The 20399-nt window shown below is 42.8% G+C and overlaps 2 protein-coding genes across 2 annotated transcripts in view; one reads left to right on the top strand and one right to left on the bottom strand.

Annotated features, from left to right (window-relative positions):
* LOC109481786 (transcription factor Sox-5-like) overlaps positions 1–18789 on the bottom strand; it is a 47890-nt gene extending 29101 nt beyond the window's left edge. The window contains exon 1 of the mRNA XM_019784375.1: positions 18412–18789. Within this exon, the coding sequence (XP_019639934.1) occupies positions 18412–18521 (110 nt within the window). The 5' untranslated portion in view covers positions 18522–18789. The remainder of the gene's footprint in view (positions 1–18411) is intronic.
* A 439-nt stretch (positions 18790–19228) lies between these two features.
* The window catches only part of LOC109481846 (branched-chain-amino-acid aminotransferase, cytosolic-like), a 46168-nt gene continuing 44997 nt past the window's right edge, over positions 19229–20399 (top strand). The window contains exon 1 of the mRNA XM_019784467.1: positions 19229–19327. Coding sequence (XP_019640026.1) covers positions 19253–19327 — 75 coding nt within the window. The 5' untranslated portion in view covers positions 19229–19252. The remainder of the gene's footprint in view (positions 19328–20399) is intronic.

Genomic DNA, 20399 nt, shown 5'->3' with positions numbered 1-20399 from the left:
TTTCTGATGTCTACTCATACCTGCACCGATCCTTGTACTGGGTTTACACCACATTCCTTTTAAATGAAGTGTAAAAGAAATAATGGCAATGGTTTTTTATTGTTTTTTTACTGCGAGTGAATGTGACCCACAGCTGCAGGTAAAATTTGTCTAGTGCAAAAAAAAGTTGAATGTTACCAGGTCCTGCACCAGTGCAGAAAATGTATTCTGAGCCCTGATTATTCTATTCCATGTCAGAGGGCCTTGTGTATATAATTTATACTTCTGTTCTCTTCCTGATTTGGGACAAGATAAACCCTAAGGGAAATGAAATGTTTTCTCAGTAAAGTGAATAGAACCTCTTGGTTGCCTGCCAGGTTCCAATATTTCAATGACCTCTTTGAGAGGAAGCAAAAAAGCAATCTGCAAGAAACTTGGCAGACAGGCATCTTACTCCATTTATTACTGATACACAGGACTATTGTATGTAGCTTTAGGGCTATTGATAAAGCTTGACTATTAGAATTAAGAAATACGTAAGTAATACTTGTCTTAAACATTAAGATGTGCATGAGAATTGGACAAAGAAATGACAAGGCAATAAAGTTCTGTCTTCCGCCTGATTTGGTAATTACATAACATAATGAAAATTAAACTGTTCTCCAACTAAAAAAAAATTAACAGAATTTGGGTCAGATAGCTGATGAAGACTGAGAGAGTCAGTGAGAGATTCGGTCTGTCAAATTCTTTTTGAGTTGCAGAACAATTTTATCTTCATTGTGTAAAGTTACATGTATGTCTTCCTTTTTGTAACAACAACAAAAATTCTACTCTCCACATGCAAATATATAAAACATTGCTCAACAGAAATTGGGTCAGTTAGCTGGCGTAGCCTGGGTTCCATCCGGATTTTCGCTACGCAACGCTTTCGCTACGCAACACTTGAAAAAATTTCAAGCGTTGCGTAGCGAAAATCCGGATGGTACCCAGGCTAAGCTGACGAAGATTCGGTCAAAAATTCTGGTCAGTCAAATTCCTTTTTTGAATTGGAGAACAGTTTAAATCTTCAATGTATAAACTCTGTCTTCCCTTTCTGTGCCGACATCTACTCTCAATATATAACAAACATCATGACACAAACCGACTAGAACCCTTTGACTAGCCTGTATATGGAAAATAGTGTCGGGCTGTCCTGTTGATTGCGATGCCTTGTAATTTGGCCGCCCGGTCGGTAATAGCGAATAGCTCTCGTGTTCTTGGTGCTTCCACCTTCCCCTAGCCCGACTCTCTACCATGCTCTTGAATGGCAATCAATGGCCAGGCAAGCATGAACACCTCTAGTCATCACTTTATATCCAGGAAGCATAAATATAGCCGCATGCTAATAGAGCAGGTAAGTATGTCTTGTATACAACAACTTCACAGGTCAATACAGGATTCGACTACTGGTATTATAGTGGTATACAAGTAGAACACAGCTGTATCCATTAAAAAAATACCTTCTGATCCAAAATTGTCTTCAGAATCAGAGGTATTCGGACTCTCATGATGATTTAAGAAAGATAATATTATAGACATTAGATCAATTTAGAATTAATTCCTTTTCAGTTGTGGCTTTACATGTTTTCCTACATTCTTTTTGAAATGGAATTCTTTTTTTCATATCAGTCTATCTGCCAAGGTATACTTGAGGTCATGTTTAGATGTAGCTACCATAGTACAAGGACCTGGTGCATGTGGTATTGATTAAAAAAAACATACACGGTAGCCTTTGTAGTTTTGTAAAACATTGTTGTAAAATGATTCTGGTTGGCTTGGGCAATGCGGCAAAATTTCTACTAAAAAATTGTGCAGTCTAGTAAAAAGGCGAAATACGGTCAATGCCCGAATGAGTTTTGGAAAATCTTTCATACAGAACTCATACAATGAGTGACACTTTGCCTGACGCTGACTTCAGAAAACTGCCAGTCACACTTTCCTCGCTTGCTCAGATTTCATTACAGATACAACGGAGTTCCCAGCGCAGGGGCTACGATACCCAATCCTTTCTAAGCATCTCCAAGCCACCTTGTAGAAAGTTGGTAATTTCGTTTGAATCTCTCATTTGTGTATGAATGACGTGCCCGTGGTCAAATCCACCGCGAGTCGTTCTGGCATTGTGCGCACCATTACTGAATCATAATGCAGGCGGTCCATTCTTGTGGGCACTGGTCCATTTATGCTTATCTGAAAACCCCCTCACACATTGAATTAGCCGGCGCTGCTGGGTTGGAGGCAGCCTTTCGCACGTCCGTGACGTCAAAGAAACAGTGGCTGGCCCCGGAGCTATACTCTGCATTCAAAAGGCATTGTCCAGATGGCATTTGCTTATCTCGGCAAATTGGTAACAGGGAGCGCGCGGTGCTAAAAGGCTAAACAAAAGTGACCAGGAGTGGGAGCCTGAGATACGTCCGACTCAATACATCACATTTTCATAGAATAGAACGTCGTTACAGGACGGAACTGACAGGTGTTTCCCCGGGCGGTAATAAAGTCATCCGGGATGACCGGCGCCTTGACGAACCCCTTTGTAATCCGCCGAATGCGCGCAGCTTGCATCTGCTCCGCCGGATAGGGGGGATACAATAACGTTGTCTTACGGCAAACAAGCTTGCGGGAAGTTTCGGCCTACCAGGAGTAGAACAGGAGAAAGAAGCTTTGTGGTGGGGAAAAAAGTTAACTTTCTGTGAACAACATTTGCCTCTCTTTCTAAGTCACTGTAGGACAGTATTAAATTTTCTGTTACACAACAGTGTCTGTATGTAGCTTTTTTACACTCATATTAATTCATAGTGTTTGGTTAAATACCTGTTCAACTATACAGATTCCGTTAGTCACTGAAGAAAACTAGCAGATGCTACTTGGAACGTCTGGCAGTTTTTTGTGTGCATCTTTTCTATCATATACATGTATAACTTTTCAAGTTGGCTTTTAGCTGTACAGTTCTAGTAAAGATTCAAAAGCTAATATTGTAAGTGAAAATTAATTTTCAAAAATGCTTCTAGAAACTTAAGGGCGACTAGACTGACCATCAGAAACATGCAATCAACAGAACCTTCCAACCAGGGTAAGCTAGAACCCTGACTTTCAGTGTTATCTGAAAATATCTTTCCTTGTGTGGCTGTCTGTATATCAGTAATACACATTGTGATATCTCTGACACAATCCGCCAGCTCAGGCCTCCTGCCGGTCAGAACCGGCTGCGCATCTGATCCCGGGTCAGACAGGTGTCCCAGGTGGCACACCGGCTGTTGTCATGCATTCTATATTCACAACCTTCTTCCAGCCATGTGAAACAACATCTATATGCATGCATTCAAAGGCCATATCTTAGGCCTAGGAATAAAAGTTGTGTTTCCTGCTTCAGTCCTGAAAAAAAATAGGGTCGGTAGGTAGAGATTATCTTTTTTTTTTTTTTGGCAACCTCTAGTGATCGAACACTATACAATACAGTTTAGCAAAGTAAAATTTGCATGAGGTCACTTTCCTTTTCAATGTCAGTGTTGGAAAACCGATCGTACAGCGTTTCATTCCTCAGGTGTCAGATCATGGAGCTAGAAAAGATTGATCAGCTCGAAAAAATTATGTCCCTTGCAGGGGTCCACACAAAAAAGGGCTAGGGTCGGCAGTTTTTTCTAGGGTCAGTCGGGAAACAGGAAACACACAACTTTTTTTTTCTAGCTGTTGCATCCTATCGTAGGGCTTGAAATACTTCTTTACTGCGAACATGCACTGGTAACATTGAAAATTACCTGCACCAGACAAATTTTACCAGGTGCCACTTTTTTTAGGAAGTATGGATCATACTAAAAACTGTTCAGAAATTGCTATCACTACGGTAGTATTTCTTTTATACTTCATAGATGGTAACTGTGAATGCAACAAATAAAAACCCACATACGCCTACATTTATTTACCTGCACTAATATGCCAATGAATGTGGCATTTCGAGCCCTGGACAAGGAATCTGAATTATTTTTTCTTTCATGTTCTTTGTAGGCAGAGTGGTCACCCGAGAAAATTTGTAGGCTAGATGACGAGCTTTACTAAATAGTATTAGTCTCCGGAGAGACTATAAGAGCTTCAGTGGAAATATGCCAACTTTAGAGAGTTAAGTTTTGTCTTGCCAACTTGGTACACGTATATCCTACAAAAAGAGAACAGAAGAATGTACTGCACCTGCACGAAACCACGCAATGCAAGCTGCACAGTGTAACAGTGCTACCAACTGACCCGGCCGATGGGTCTAGACCTTTTAGCCAAATCGTTAGAGCGTCGGCACGTGGACTGGTGCCCGGGTTTGGTCGTAAATGGGTTCGAACCCCGGCCCGGGACCAGTGGTTTTTATCTGTTTCTACTGGCTCCTCCTGTTTCTTACAACAGCACTCCGGCAGAATGGCTCGTAACTTTAAAGCGGTATCATGTAAGATTTTTCACTATTTTAAACTTTGTTGTGTTTCTCAATTTCTTGTGCTATAAGCATACCTTAGGTTTATGACACTTGGGGAGTAAAAGATCAACGTTGTTGCACCGCAACGTCTGTTGAAGCTACAAAAGATACCCGAATGAAAACCGCTGTTTGTTTACATCCTTTTTAGGAGCCTCCTAAAAATATAGCGGGCCTGATGCAACTTATTCTCGTGCTGCGCTGAGTTGCCAGAAAAGCAAAGTAGCGACGATACGTTGAAGGTTATTGAAAATGACAATCTAGATGAGAAAATATCAGTTATTTATATTTACAGTTTTGGCAAAAAAATCTTACATAATATTGCTATAAAGGGTTCACACAAAAAAGGGAGGTCAGTTTTTTTCTAGGGTCGGTCAGGAAACAGGAAACACAACATTTTTTCCCCTAGGCCTAACTAAGGCAATGAGACAGAGCTAGGTCCTTGTATCTGCTTGAAGATTGGGGTTTTTAAAAGGTACTTCCAACTCCAGGCAGTGTTGTGGAAGCTGTCAGCTGTCATTTCGAGCGGCGTTCTCATACACAAAACAACGCTGCCCTAGTTCTGCTGCCATGCCTGTACACAGCCAGGGAGGTTATCAACAGTCACTGGGATAAACATTCTTTTACTAATAAACAACATGGCTAACATTCCTGCCCTCTACAAGATGTTGTCATGTTTTCTCTGACCACCTTTGATAACTTGTAATCAGGGATTGAAATCCCACCTGCATATGCAGGTTAGTGCAGGTAAAATTGGAGCTGTGCAGGTATTTCTGATGTCTACCTGCACCTAACCTGTACTGGTCCATGTACTGGGTATATGCAGGTTAGTGCAGGTAAAATTGGAACTATGCAGGTATTTCTGATGTCTACCTGCACCTAACCTGTACTGGTCCATGTACTGGGTATATGCAGGTTAGTGCAGGTAAAATTGGAACTATGCAGGTATTTCTGATGTCTACCTGCACCTGTATGTAGATTTCCATTAGCTGTATTGAGTGTGTAAAACTGAAAGCAATAAATGTTCATGGTTACAGGACATTTTTATAGTATGATCCATACATTCTAAATTCTGAGTGGTGCAGGTAAAGCTTGTCTGGTGCAGATTATTTTCAATGTTACCTGCGCCAGTGCTGATATGCAAAAAAAAAGTATTTTTTCAAGCCCTGTTCCTCTAGCAGTAGACCACCTGATAACACCTGAATTTCTATTCTCAAAAACAGTAGTCGGGTTCAAACCTTCTTGTCTAGACGCAGTAGTAAGTAACTTGTGGTCAAGACAAATTGCTTCCGCACAAGAAAAATGACTCAAAGACTTAACTAGTCGGTGAATGCTTCCCCTGCTGACTTCACATGTATCACACGGTTGGTGGGGAGAGTTGGGCTGGCCTTTGGAGGAAGGACAAAGCCGCAGAGTCTGTTTCAGATAAAAACAGACGTCACCCACAAGTTGTAAGGGTTTACCACAGTGCCACCACATCTTACATTCACTGATCAACTTTCCGCAGATGTGTTACGGCAAGGTCTGTCATTTGACAGAATTTTGCTGCTCATTGCAGACAAAAGTTTTGCCAAATCAGTCATCTTAGACAGACAAAAATTGGCATGTAAAGAAAAGGAAAGAGATGTCACTGAACTTATGTCTACCGATAAAATTTGCCCCTAAAAATGCAGGAAATATCATTTCAGAGGGTCAAGATTTTAAAATATTTCAGGCTGGCTAGAAGTTGAGCAGTTACAGACAATTTAATGCTAATTTATTAAAGTCAACTGGAAGAAACTTTGAGAAACTTGGATTGACTGGATATGATAGTACTACAGTAGTAACAACAAACTCAACAAGCTCTAGTATGAAAGACTGGATGTTGTGAATTTCTAAAAACAAACTATCAAGTATCCTCTTCAAAACCTAATATATGCAAAATGTGGTAGTATGGGACCAAAACGGCATTTTGGGGGGTAGAGGAATTGTAACACTTTAGTGCAAAATGCCAAATTAGGAGAAAAACAAATATTAGATGCCCTCCATAGAATTAGCAGCAATTCAATTTCAAATGAGTGCAAATTTCGAAGAACAACAAAACACCTGACTATCAATAACAAAGGGAGATTATCACATAAAGACACAAGAACATAGACTTAATACGTTTACAACTGATCTGTAATTTTGTGATTTGTCCCACTGATTACGTTGATAATACATCACTTGGCGCTACCTGAGGCAAATCCGCCCGCCCTCCCGTATAGACATCCGTACACACCCCTGGGACGTCTAACTGGCTTACGGAGATACAGCGAGAATGATATTCCAAACTAGTGGGTGGTGGGAAACATTTGTATAAAACCTCTTTTATCATTTGTTCCCGCGACAATCGACCGCTGCGAAAAGAACACCAGGAAAAGCGGTAAACCCCGCGTTCCTGAAAGCACTCCGACTAGGCGCGCTCGGGTGGCATCCTGTGACAAAAGCCTGACAAAGGATAATAAATAATAGATACCAACCCTGCTTGTCATTATGGATGATTACGGATCGGGTTACTTGTGTAGCAGAGTCCGCTGTCTTTGTTCTTACTGTTTTCCATCTGGCCGTGGCTGCCGTTCAACGTTATTGACTTGCGACCTTGGGGAAGGAAACGCGTTGACCCCAGTTGTAAGTAATCACTGACAATCTACTCCCTTTCAATAGTTCCCACACGATAACAGAACCGGCGGCTACAGCTTCTGCCAAATCTTCTTCAGCTAGCACGGAACAGACACAACACCAGGCTCAAAGCAAACTTCACCCTGCACGTCTTCTGTTTTAGTTTAAGGCCACACCAATTCAATTTCTTGGTTCTTGGATTTTTTCAGAAAAAATATGAAGCGACAGGGGAAGAAAAAAAATAAAAACAGGTCTAGGCATCCTATTATGGCCCTAAATGCAACGATAGGAGCCATGAAGTCAACACAAAAAGGTGGGTTAATATTCTAACAATGAATTTTGAACTTTTATTTTTTTAATCAAACCACTTGATTGATGGAAAACTAGGAAGAAAAGGACTTTCCTCAATGGTTGGGGGCAAAATATCAACATTTTTGAGCTGATTCAGAACCAGAATCTTTTTTTTTTGCAATTCAGAAAAAAAAGAAGAGGCAAATCCGAGAACCAACAGATTAAATTGGTGTGGCCTAACCTACCCAAATATCAGTACAGCAAAACATTCTGGGTTAGAATATCTGACTGATATTGTCATTTACTACCATTTTGGTCATCATTTCATACTTGAAGTGTTTGGAATAGCCCCAGAACATTAGCTACATCAGAAGTCCCGTTATTTTTTGGAACCACCAATAAATAGCTAAAACCAGCCAGAAATACAATACAAAACAACATAAACATCTACATCACATTTTTGCCTCACAGATATCAGATGGGGTTCATTCAATCAACTTATACAGTAAAAAAATGACCAGAAAATTGATTTTGAATATCCAGTTGTACTGAAATCTCTTTGGCAGCCTTTAATAGGTAGATCAGTTCTTAATCATAAGTAATAAACTAATGGTTAGGGACTGGAAACAAAAATTTGCCAGACATCTATAGACGTCCATATCAGATATTTGTACCAGATATGGACAATCAAGAAGATAGCCAAAATACGACTGAATGACAAGATAACAATACCGTGGGTGTGTTTTATATTCCGCCCATTAAGCACGGCCCCCGTACGACGCAGTCCTTTTAACGACCTCTATAAAGGTCAAATTTACAGACCCTATTCCAGCCTTGGTGACATCAATTGAAACAAATGAAAGCAATAAAAGGGAGTATCATTAGGTGTTACTTTGGGAGAAAAGAGGTAATTATCTGACGTTCGTGTTATTTCTAAATTATTCAGGCCGATAAAAGTCACCCTGAGTGAGACGAGATTGTGAAGTTCGGCTGTGGTGTGTGTGTGTCACTTATTCAGTTAGCGAAAGTGCACTACTGCTGGTAAATGGCTGGCAGCTTCTGTTGTTCTATCGCTTTGCATCAGACACTACAACAAAACGCCCAGCTGAAATTCATCCGAATTTGAAAGCACTGGTATATACAGTAGATGCCAGTTACTTGCAAAACGCTTATTAGAAATATCCGGCCAAATGAAAAAAAATTGTGAAAACCCAAACCGTTTCCTATCGACTCCATTGTTTATAGCGCCCCCTTATTTGAAAAGCCAATGCCGGCTAATTGAAAAAAAAATTGTCAAGTTGCAACACATTTTCAACCAAAAACATGCCAAACAAATCACCAAAACCTGCTGAAAATTTCCTGTATCAAGACATCAAGCTGCCAAAAGGGACAAATTAATGTGTTTAGAACAGCTTGCTGTATAGAGTGGCCTTTCAATGAGAATATCTAATTACTGCCTTTGTCACACTTATCCAAGGATGGAATTGTCTCTTGTAACAAAGAGAGAAGCAGGCATCTGAAACAGGTGTTTCCATGATATTTGTTAGGATTGACAGGACAGAAAAGAAAAAAAAAGAAACAAATTATTATACAAGTTTCACAACTGCATTTTTCAGGAGTATGGTAAGGGCAGTAGAGACAGTAAAAATTCCACATCACACCACAAACTTTTAAAAAAAAGACATCGAAACTTTTATCACAATGGAAGATATATTATTACAACCATCCTCCTTACCTGCAATCAGATCATAAGAAATGTTCAATCCCTCTTCTGACCAGTATGCTGACTTTAGAACTGCATATGTTCACTATTTTTTACTTGCTAAAAAACCCCTACGACAAAAATTTCCTTTCAGGAAGCATAAAATGTTACCATTCCATAACAAAAAGTTACAGGTTTGACCGCTGTACAGTATTTACCTTCTGCCCGGCATAGTTCCACACTCGACTTGCGTGAGGGAATGAGCGCCACGCTGTTGTTCACCGGGGACTTAATAGAACATCGCCTGACAATTACAGGTCTCCACCTGTGTCCCTCTCCCCGTTTTAACAAACTCTCGCAGGACGACCGGCCATGCAAGGCGATGAGCAGTCTTACTTACGAGATCTCGCCCGCGTTCCGCCGAACACAATGGGCGCACGTCAAGACAATACCAATCGTAAGAGTGACGGGGGGGAATCAGAGCCGACAGTTCCATTAGAGCGGGGCGAAGGAGGGAGCCTCGAGGGACACGGGAGTAGAATGATGGGCGAGGTCAGGTGGATGCGTTTGCCGCTGTCCCCGGGCACTCATCACTAATGCACGGGAGGATCGAACTCTGCGCTCCCACCTGGACATCTCCATGAATCTTCGATAGCGCCTCGTATGTCATAAACCTGACAAAGCGGATTAGCGCCAGGCAAGCCCCCGTCGGTCCCACGCACACACACGGAAAGAAAAGTAGGCTATCGCACTACGGGAGGCCAATGACAATTCAGTATGCAAGAAATGAGGCGTTAGTAATACTGAAGTTGTTAAACTGACAGCCATCACTTAGAGCAATCTACTAATGGCTAATAAAACACACTGTTCACTTGCCACGGCTGGTACTTTTGATGTGTATCAATCTTTAATGAGATCCAAATTGCAAAATCAAGTGAACATGCTATAAACGATGATGGACTATTATTATCACAGTATGGATGAAGCTGCACAACCAACCCTTGGCTACGTATCAATTCTTCATAATCGCTCTGATTAAAATTATGATTATAATTGAGTACAATGAGGGAATACTCAGAGCTCCGCTTCTGACATATGTAGGGCGTGGCACTGTCGTTTTGTCAGAATTCTCGTGCACGGTAATAAAAAGGCAAACTTTGCCAAGATTGAGGCTACTTTATAAAGAAGTGCCAAAACACACGTCCCAAAGGGAAGCGGAAATTATGACAAGCCGGTAGGACACTGCCGTCGAGAAGAATGACAACATGCGGGAAAAATGTACGCCAACATATCTCCAGCCTGGAACAAAGGCTAGGGACAGCCGCGCGGAATTTGTAGCTGTGACAAGATAACACGGCTGCAATGTCCAAATGACAGGTGCAGACAATGTGTCAAAACAAGATAAAGGGCCTGGCTGTGCGCGGCTGTTAGTCACTGTTTGTCCTTTGTTATAACAGACCGTTTCACGACATGCTTTACATGCTCGCCGCGGAATAACCTTTCTTGCCAGCCCAGCCACGGCGAAGGTATTGTTGCATGTAATGAGTGGATCGCCGCGCGAGGCGCGACATAATTCATCTGACACACGAGAAAATAAAACCGCCAAGGCGCGCATCTCCCGAATTAATACTGATGACCCCAAATGCGCATCGCCCCTTCTCTCCCTACATTATTAATAGCGGGTAATGGAAGCCTTACTTAATATAAGACAAGTGTTATTCTGACGGTCGGTAACTGCCTGCCGACGACCTGCAATGTGCTATTATACTTGATGGGACTCGGGGCTATTATCTCCACACCACGTTCTGTTAGCCCCCCATCTGTTACGTGTTCACTTCCCCATAAAGGACGTACAATGCCCACCCCGTACATTTGGCCAACAAAGGAGGCGGGGGGACCCCTCCTGGTCTAATTGGTTCCCAGAGTTCACGCGGTGAATGGACGGGGAAGGAACCAACGAGATGGTTGGCAACAAAAGCGGCGAGACGGGGGAGAGAGAAAGACGTTGGAAACTTTAACGACGCGGCGGCGGTGTAACTGCGTTGTCGTGTGGAAGAAGAAGACAGCGCGGGTAAGAAGAGGGTGGTCGGTTTGACGAACGCGAAGCTGACAGCCCAAAGTGACTCTACCACTTACAGTTATCCTCCAGTGAGGCGGCACCATGGGAAGTAATACCTGGTGTACTACATAATATGGACGCCCTAGCCTTGTAGGTCAATATGATGGGAAATAACAAGTATTCTCCACAGACTGTAATACTCATACCTGTAAAACAACTTCGTCTTCTCCAATAACTTTTTACCTACATGTATGTGTAAGGTATCACAAAACTTTGTTCATGACATATATATAGCCTCTGCCAGGCTTCAGAAGCTGCTGTAAAGAGTTTAAACTAGCTAAATAGACTAATAACACACCAGGGGTTGGTCCGCTTTTTACTTAGGGAGTGCAAAATTGTACTTCCTTGGCAGACCAACTCCCCTGGCATGTTACCTGACTACCTGGCGAATTTCTGGTCTTTCCAGCCACTTCAAAAGCCTGGTAGAGGCTATATAGGAAAGGCAGTGGAATTTACTACAGACGATTGCACCCAGGCTAAAATACAATGATGGTGTATATATGCGGTTTTCCTGACAATATGGCCTGGGGCTATAATAGTTTCCAGTCACTGAGTCTACACAACACGTACACCACCAAATGAGGCCACTGCACCCTTAACCTTGACCCTCACTGGGTTCAAATTAGGCCAGGGTCAAACCCAAAAATTCCCGAACTTTAATCCATCTATGCCAGTCTTGAGTTGGAATGACAGGTTTTCTGAACTTCAAAGCTTTAATGACAACAGGTAGACTTTCTCTTTTTTTTCTCTCAAAATAGACACGCAACTTGTCAGTTCAGATTGTGGTATCTTTTCTGACTTGTTTACAAGCTTGTATTACATAAATTTTGGGTTTAAGATTAAAATGAAACGTCTCTTTCCTCTGAGTCCTAAGCTGAAGACACAGAACTCTCATAGAAGAATTATTGGAGGTACTCTTGCTTCATAGGGAATACATGTAGCCTGGATGCCAGGCTGTTCCCTGGGCGAATAAACAGGTCAGCCCCTATGTAGCTACCCAGTACTTGTGCAGGTTCTGACTGAGGGGGTCTATGGTAAAACTTCCTTCGCCCTGGAGCCAAGGAGCTAGCCTACATACGTATACTGGTAACAATCTGTCACCCAAGCAAGATTGGGAATTACTACAAAATGTATTTCATGATTTTCTTCAAATCCGCTAACAAAATTCAGATGAATGGAAAACTACATATAAAGGAATAAAAACTAAAGAACACCTTTACTTCGTTGCCAAGTTGATATGTCACTTGTGACCACGACTCAACATCTTTTGAGTATCAAGTCCAACATCCAACAACAGGTGAGAACAAACCAATGATGTCATTTATCACATTACAATTTGTTGGTGACAATATTTCTGCCATAAAAGTCTAAGAACTTGGGTCAGAAAAACACATTTTTACTGGTTTTCAACTCTTTTACGATCCCTCGAAGCATGACTGCATTGGCCAAGGCACTGAACGTTAGGTGACAATGTATACATAAGGCACCAAGACATCCGAAAACCAAGTCCACATCTGGGAGAGGAATCTTTCCACCCATCTCCTCCAAGTCCAAATAAACACGGAGAAGCTCCGACCTTACCTTCCAAACTCAAGGTCGTCATCTTGGAGTCCTTGCCGTCGGATCTGTCACCATTTTCTGCGTGGCGGAGCCCGGACGACAACATGGTCGAAATGCCGGCGCTCCTCCTAAATTGGCCGTTATCAGATGTAGTGGGACAAAGGGAGATTCCACTCCAAGGTTCCCACACAATAGCCTATTGTCCGCTCCCTGGCCCATGGGCCAGTGCGGAAACATGTTTCCCTTGAGAAAAAAGCCAAGACAATAGCCTGGCTCTGGACATGGCAGGAGAATGAAGAACAATGAGGCTTTGTGCCGAGGACAAACAGTTGGCTGAATGGCCTAGGGGTGGGCTCTGTTGAGTTGAATGTCATTCCACAAGGTTGACGTGCCGGCTTAGGGAACAACTAAGGCTCTATTAATGCTGGTCCAGAGGCATTCTACCTATTCTGTATACAGGCAAGCCACAAAAGGTGAATTTCACCTACAAGAACATTTTCACACCTAGAGTACATCTGCTGGGAAGAACCATGCAACACGATAGACTATCATCAATGTCAATAATCAATTTTGCTACTTAAATGTAGATTTATGAAATTAATAACTGAGTGAGAAAATATTTTCTCAGAAGAATGGCTATAACTAGTGAAATTCATGGACATGCAGCGAAAAGAACGGTGATATCATTTTTTAAAAGTCAGAGAGTGACAAGAAAAGTTGATATTAAGCACCGATATCAATGTGTATAATGGAACGTGAGGGTCAATACTAGTATGCGCTAATAAGGAGTTAAGAATGTTTGGCTGCATATGTGACTGCATAAGATGAAAAATCAAACAAACTTATTTTTTAAAGTACTGGTATCATGGTGCATCTATTGCTCATCCCCCAAATCTCAACCAAGAAAAAACAGTGGTAGAAATCCTTTTTTTAAATGTTCTGCAATATTGAAGATGAGTCCAAATTTTGTTCTGCAATTTTGGAAACACTTTCTACAAATACACAAGCCTCCACACTACAACCTTACTCCTGAACTAACACCAAATTACAGATTCTATGATTTTTCTTTTGCAACAGGGCTCTTCCCAAGCAACGAAGCAAAGGTGCTTCCCCTCTTCCCAACATCGTACTAGCACCTCTCCCAAAATGTTTAAATTTACGGTTTTCTCTCAGTATTTTCATGAAAATTTGCTGATTTCTCATCAACTGATTAGGGAGCACCGCTCCCCTAGAAATTTCCAGGGAGACCCTTATGCAATATTGTAAATCTCTGCAAAATGCAGATGAGATGGGTATTTCCAGCACTGAAGAAATATTCCCAGCATCCTTCGCTGCCCTTAAAATTCCGAAAGTCCCTGTTCTTTGTCCGCGCAAATCACCGAGATGCTAATTGCCACTTTCGCTCTCCCCTTCCAGTGGCGTCCCCTTGTCTATTATTGCCATTAATGGCCCGTTATTACCTAAATATGACATTATGGAAAATATGGGCTACTAAAACTCTCCGGGGACGAATGGAGCGGCAGACAATGTAATTATTCCGAGCCGGCCAGGGGTCTGGCCGCGATGTGGAACAAACGAGGAACGAACACACACATACTGATACACCGGCGACCGCGGGGGTCCGGCCAACACAGCCCGCGCCCAGACGAAAAGCGAAAGTTTTACACACCCTCGTTAGTCGGCAGTGAAAGTGGCAGTGGCGATGAGGTTGATCGATGAAGCTTATCTCTGCTTCCAACACAAATAATTAAACAAAAACGGAAAAACAATCCTTTAAACGTGTGGCAAGTTTACCCACAATGACATTTCTCATGAAGTTTATATTTTCTATAGTTACTACTACTAGTACTTGATTACATCTTCTCAGCATTGTGAGTGGCCTGCGCCAAAGTCAGTCATACATTTTCTGCGCTTTGTAAAAATTATGTATACATTTTTCGAAATATCAGCAATATCTTAGTATGAAATAAAGAACTGGTAGTACTAGGGAATATTACAAGCACTGTGTGTTGCCACTTCTATGATTTTAAATGTGGATACGAAATGAATCGTAGTCACTCAGTGATGGAGTGGGGGCCAGAAGTACGGACCGAGTGAAAGCCACCAGACCGTTTGGCCATTGCGACGTCTCTGGGATGCCTTACAACGCCAATAATCTGTGTGGGCTATTGTCTGGGACCACTCCATTGTGACTTCCATGTCGTATTGTACCCCGTTACAATCCCAACAGTTCTCCCTTATACAAGAGGGAAGTCCAAATAATGCAAAAGCAATGACCCAGACTGTTGTCTGTCGGTGTAATTGTTTCGTCCGCCACAATGGCACTTCTCTCCGCTCCGAAATAACAGCGGGGTTTATCCGTGGGAAAGTCGCCTCAGTCTGCCGATCCCTGATGCAGTGCCATTATTTAAGAAATTGAAATGGTAACAGAAAGAAGAAGAACGAGAAGAAAAAAATCGGCTTTTTTTGAGAATCTGTCAAAATAAAATAAAGGAAATTTTATACCTTTTTACTTGATTTTAGTGACAATTTTGCCTCAATGGAAAATGTGCCATTATTTAAGAAATCAAAATCGTAACAGAAAGAAGAAGAACAAGAAGAAAAAAAAACAGCTTTTTTTGAGAATCTATTATAGTAAATCAAGGAAATTTTTATACCTTTCTTACTTATTTTACTGACAATTTTGCCTTTAATTGAAAAGATCCTGAGATGCCAAAATGCGAATCAGCAGAAAGGCTTTTTTTCTAGAATCTGTCAAAATAAAATCAAGAAAATTTTAGACCTTTTTACTTACTTGATTTTAGGGAAAATGTGCCTGAGATATCAAAATGCGACTAAGCAGAAATACTTTTTTATTCTCAGTGAAGCTGGGTTTTAAAAAACTACATTGTTTGCATGGAAACAGAGTCCCTGGGTGCTAATGAGATACAGTGATGACCTGGTTGTGTGGATCTACCTTGTTCCATGATGTAATTATCCTCCTCCTCCTTCCCAACCTCAGCCTATGATCTCCCTTTTGTAAGTACAGAATAACAGCACTATTACAACATCCAGGCCTTCCAGTCAGAAAGAGATGGGCTTCTATATAATAACCGGTCATAATGCATGCGGTCTGCGCTCGGAGCGCGAACAAAGGCATTGTCCATGAAATGACATACTTTACATGCATAATTTGTGGCTCGGAACATAGATCATAATGATGGGCAAGTTATGATTAATAAATGAACTTCATCAAAATTTCATGTGGCAGCAGAGAATGGTGTTAATGGCGCAATCTAGGAGCCTTCACTCAGCAAATGGAACGGAGTTGTAATCTAATTCCTGACTGGATATATTTTTGATAGCCGTTTCGGAGGAATTTTTCGAGTACGAAAACATTTGTATGGACGCGAGGTGACGATTTCGAGCCGAGAAGCACTCACACTTTTCTTTTCCACGGCTCTTGAAAGCCTAATTGACAAGGCAATACACTTTCCATTTGCGGGGTATACATATGTATGGGAATTTCAGGCAAGGCCTCTGGGGAATTATGAAAAACAAATTGTTTCAAAAACAAACGTCGGGGACGCGGGCGGATATTTTTTGATGATTATAATGGGGGCTGGTAGGTTGCACCCATGCTTTGTTTTTCAAGGAGGGGTGCCACATATTCTGAATCTGATCCACCCGCTATATATAGCCCGGGCCAGGAATGTATTGTTTTCAAGAACGCTCTGTGTGACACAGGATAAACAGTAACACTTGGGAGAGAGGTCCAGCAGGGATTGGGAGGGTATGCCGGCCCTGAGCTGAGTGCTTTCCTTCCACCCAGGCCCCTTTGCAACCCTGCATGCCAGATTAGGATCATCGGCTTAATAGAGTCAATTGAGTTTGTGCACTATTGTTTGCTCCGCTCCTACCTGCCCCTTTCAAATCAGCGTTTTGCGTCACGCGTAAATGGAAGAGGCGTTAAGAATGAACCGGGCGCTCGGGCAAATTGGCCGCCGCTAACAAGCCCGCCTGCTCCCGGTACCCCTGTGCTCTTGCCTACAGAGAGATAAAAAGCGATACAGGGAATAGCAATTCAAGGATTCTGGAAAATCTTGATATTGTAGATATGCAGATGAGAAGGTAGAGAGGCAAACGAGGGAGGTACGATACAACAACCACAGTGAACTGAAGCACTCTATTACGGGGGCAAAGAACATAAACTGCTAAGCAAACACGGTACAAGTAAAGGCACTATTTGTAGATATCAAGAGAGATATTTACATAATAATAAAAATCCATTATCTTGCACGGTGTGTCCTGCCCACGATAAAAGCATTCTTCTCATTCAGTCCACGCCGGCAACCCTGTTCCAAGGACACTCTGGTCGGTTTTCTCTCCCCACGCTGAATCGTCGCTTCCGCAAACCGTCCCTCCTCGTGCTTGTGTGCGGTCTACTTCCCAGCAAAACAGGTTTGTTTGTTCATGGGAGTTGACAATCGTCCATTGTTGCGACGGCGGCGAAAATCACGCTCCCAAACACGCCCCCCTTAGGACCGCGGCACACGGACCCCAAAGTGAAGTCACTTTTCGCTTATTTTCCGCTGGACGGGACGGATGACAAAACCTGTTGTTTGCACCTATGGTTACACCTACACAGGGCAAATACCACAGGCGGCGCCCGACAAAGCCTTCAAAGGAACAAAAGCTCACATTTCCATCACAATGTGTCTTTTAACGGCAATTTGCATAAGAATGGGAATAATACACAACATCAATGGAGGGAAGTGAGGAGGTATTTGGTGAGGGAATTTGGGCCTGTAAAGCACGGACAACAAATACTACACCTTTAGGGACTCAGGCCGAGACAAATTACACCCAGACAGGGGAACAATAGGCTCTGTTGTCCTCAGGACCTGATAAACTGGGTTTTGTGTTTGTGCGGAGGGGAGTGGCCCCCTGGAAGATTTTTAACCACACAAACAATATTGAAACCATATTGTCCACTTGTCAGGCAGGGCCAGGCCGGCCTGGGGTGGTTTGAAGAGGGGAAATGACAGTGTAGGGGAACAACAAATCGGCTTGCCTAAACCAGGAATACAGGGGGGACGTCAGAGGGGGAAATAAGGACGTCTTTTCTGTGGGGAAAGTTGGAGGTTGTCACAGATGTGTGGCGCCCTGGGATGGCCAAACAAAGGCGAGACAATCGCCCCAAGTTAACACCGAATATAGACATAGACTGAGAAATGTAAATATTTAACACTCTCCCGAAAACATGCCCACCCGTTAGAACTACAGTCCTCGTTAAAAAACAGCGAATCCTTTTTTTTCTTACTGCGCGGGGAGAGACTGAGAAACGACCGTCAAGTCTCTAACGCACTACCGGATGGAGAAAGCTCCGACAGAAGTCGGGAACTTGCGTAATCTTTTTCTCTCTTCACAATGCTACATGATGGACGTGGTGGATTACCTTACGGTGTAGTTAATTGGAAAGAAGCGCTACAGTAATTCATCACGGAAAGACATGCCCGAGGAAAATGCCACAAAGGCCGCCCCAGGATATTTCCTAGGGAGAGAAAAAATTAGAGATGACATTTACGAAAACTTCTGCTGTTCTTCTTCCTCTCGCTTCAAAGAGATCGCGCGGAAACAAAAAGTGATTGTTACCTTCTTTTTGTCAGCATAAAGGGATTGAATTCTGCTGCGCAATTTCTTGCAGTGCAAGCTGTTCCGTCCATCAGGGTATTTTTAGAGCAACAATTCGGAATATTAGTCATTGTATCGGGCGGCACACATGTGCGCCGTATCGGGTGTGAGGAGTGCGTCGGGCTTCCCGAGCCCTGCTTCCCGCCTGTCCGCCTGGTCACACACCTCCCGCTCTCACGCGGTAAACGCCCCTAAAAACCACGGAAAAACGCCTGGGAAAACAACGCGGGGCGCCTAATGGAACCCATGCATGCATAAAAGCCCTCGACAATAACAAGCCGGGACAAAGAACAAAAGAGAAAGGCGGGCAAACAATAGCGAAAACAATAGCTTTTGTTCCGTTACCTTAGTATCAATTTGCTCCCGCTGACTTCGTTTCCAGCGACCGAGGTATTTTCGACGTCCGCCTCCTCCCCCGCTTGCCGCTACGTCCTCGCCCGCAGTGTGTCTTGCATTTCCGCGCGAGTGGCCTTCGCGATCGGACAACGCCGAATATAAATAAGAACTACGAGGAAAACACAATGGAAAGGTCGGTAAATGAAGCAGTCATTGTAGCTGTCAATCGATACATCAATCTGACGCCGCCATGTTGATGGAATGCCAAATATTTCCCACAACTCCACGCGGCCCCGCTCTGTTCTTGGTTAACCTTTGACACGCCAGACTTTCAACATCGCAGCTCCAAAATTCACCATAGTTTTCAAATAAAAATTAATTTGAATAACTCAGTACTAACCAATAAATCAGTTTTTATGAATATTTTGAACAGGAAAACAGTATTTTTCGAAATATTGTGCCTCCCATGATGCAAGGAAACACACACCCCCTTTTCAAAATGGCGGCGGTCATGTTGCTTTTTCGCAGTTTCGGCAAGCAGGTTAGTATTTCAGTGTTGTTTGTACGCACCGCTCACGTATTCAACACAGGTTATACGTCTGATAGTATTTACGGTTCACAGAGATGTCTACTGAGTCCACCAGACGTCTCTTTAAGTTGTGCAAAGCGACAGAATTAGATGTCATAAATAATGACTCGTGGCGACACACATGCAGACAACATCAACATATGCGTTGTCTTGAAAAATGCGTTGTTATGCAAGAAGGAAGTTATATCGAAATACACACGTATGAGTTATTCAGACATTTCTACTCGGGAAATCTAGTTGTAAGCACTAGAAATGTTGTCACCGTGTATAAATATATGTGACACGCTATACTGTATGTACGTAAAAATCAATCACAATCTGTCAAAGTCAGACTTCGCCGCCCGATCACGCGCGGGACAACTCAACTCCTCGTGAGGAAGTGAAAATGGTAGTCTGGGTGCCAGACCGTTGCCAGGGCCAGTATACAGGCTAGCTCCAGGGCTAGCCTGGGTGCCAGACTGTTGCCAGTATTATATACAGACTAGCTTCTTGGCTCCAGGGCTAGCCTGAGTGCCAGACTGTTGCCAGGGCCAATATTCAGACTAGCTCCTTGGCTCCAGGGCTAGCCTGAGTGCCAGACTGTTGCCAGGACCAGGGCTAGCCTGGGTGTCAGGCTGTTGCCAGGGCTAGTATACAGACTAGATCCGCGAATCCAGGGCTAGCCTGGGTGCTAGACTGTTGCCTGGGCCATATCTAGGCTAGTACCTTGGCTCCAGGGCCTAAATGCTCCCAAAATAATTTTACCACAGACACCCTAAGTTAGACTCGTCAGAGCTTGTCAGGGTCTAACTTTGGGCTGGCTTGTGTATAATTTGGCCCTGGGAACAGTCTGGCATCCAGGCTATCATGAGGTGATGTTGGCAGGTTTCTAAGGTCGTTGCCCTTTCACCATGGCAAACTACAAATAGAGATTATGTAATTGCCTTGTGACCATTGATAAGGTTATGAATGTGCGTACACATGGAATGTGTTACAAGAGTGCCGGGGTAATAAACAGGAAACACTTATGATGATAAATTATGAT

Source organism: Branchiostoma belcheri, unplaced genomic scaffold, assembly GCF_001625305.1.
Source record: "Branchiostoma belcheri isolate BF01 breed outbred unplaced genomic scaffold, Haploidv18h27 scaffold58, whole genome shotgun sequence".
NCBI classification, from domain to species: Eukaryota; Metazoa; Chordata; class Leptocardii; order Amphioxiformes; family Branchiostomatidae; genus Branchiostoma; species Branchiostoma belcheri.
Note: the sequence above shows the minus strand (reverse complement) of the source record. Positions and strands in the feature narration are given on the sequence as shown.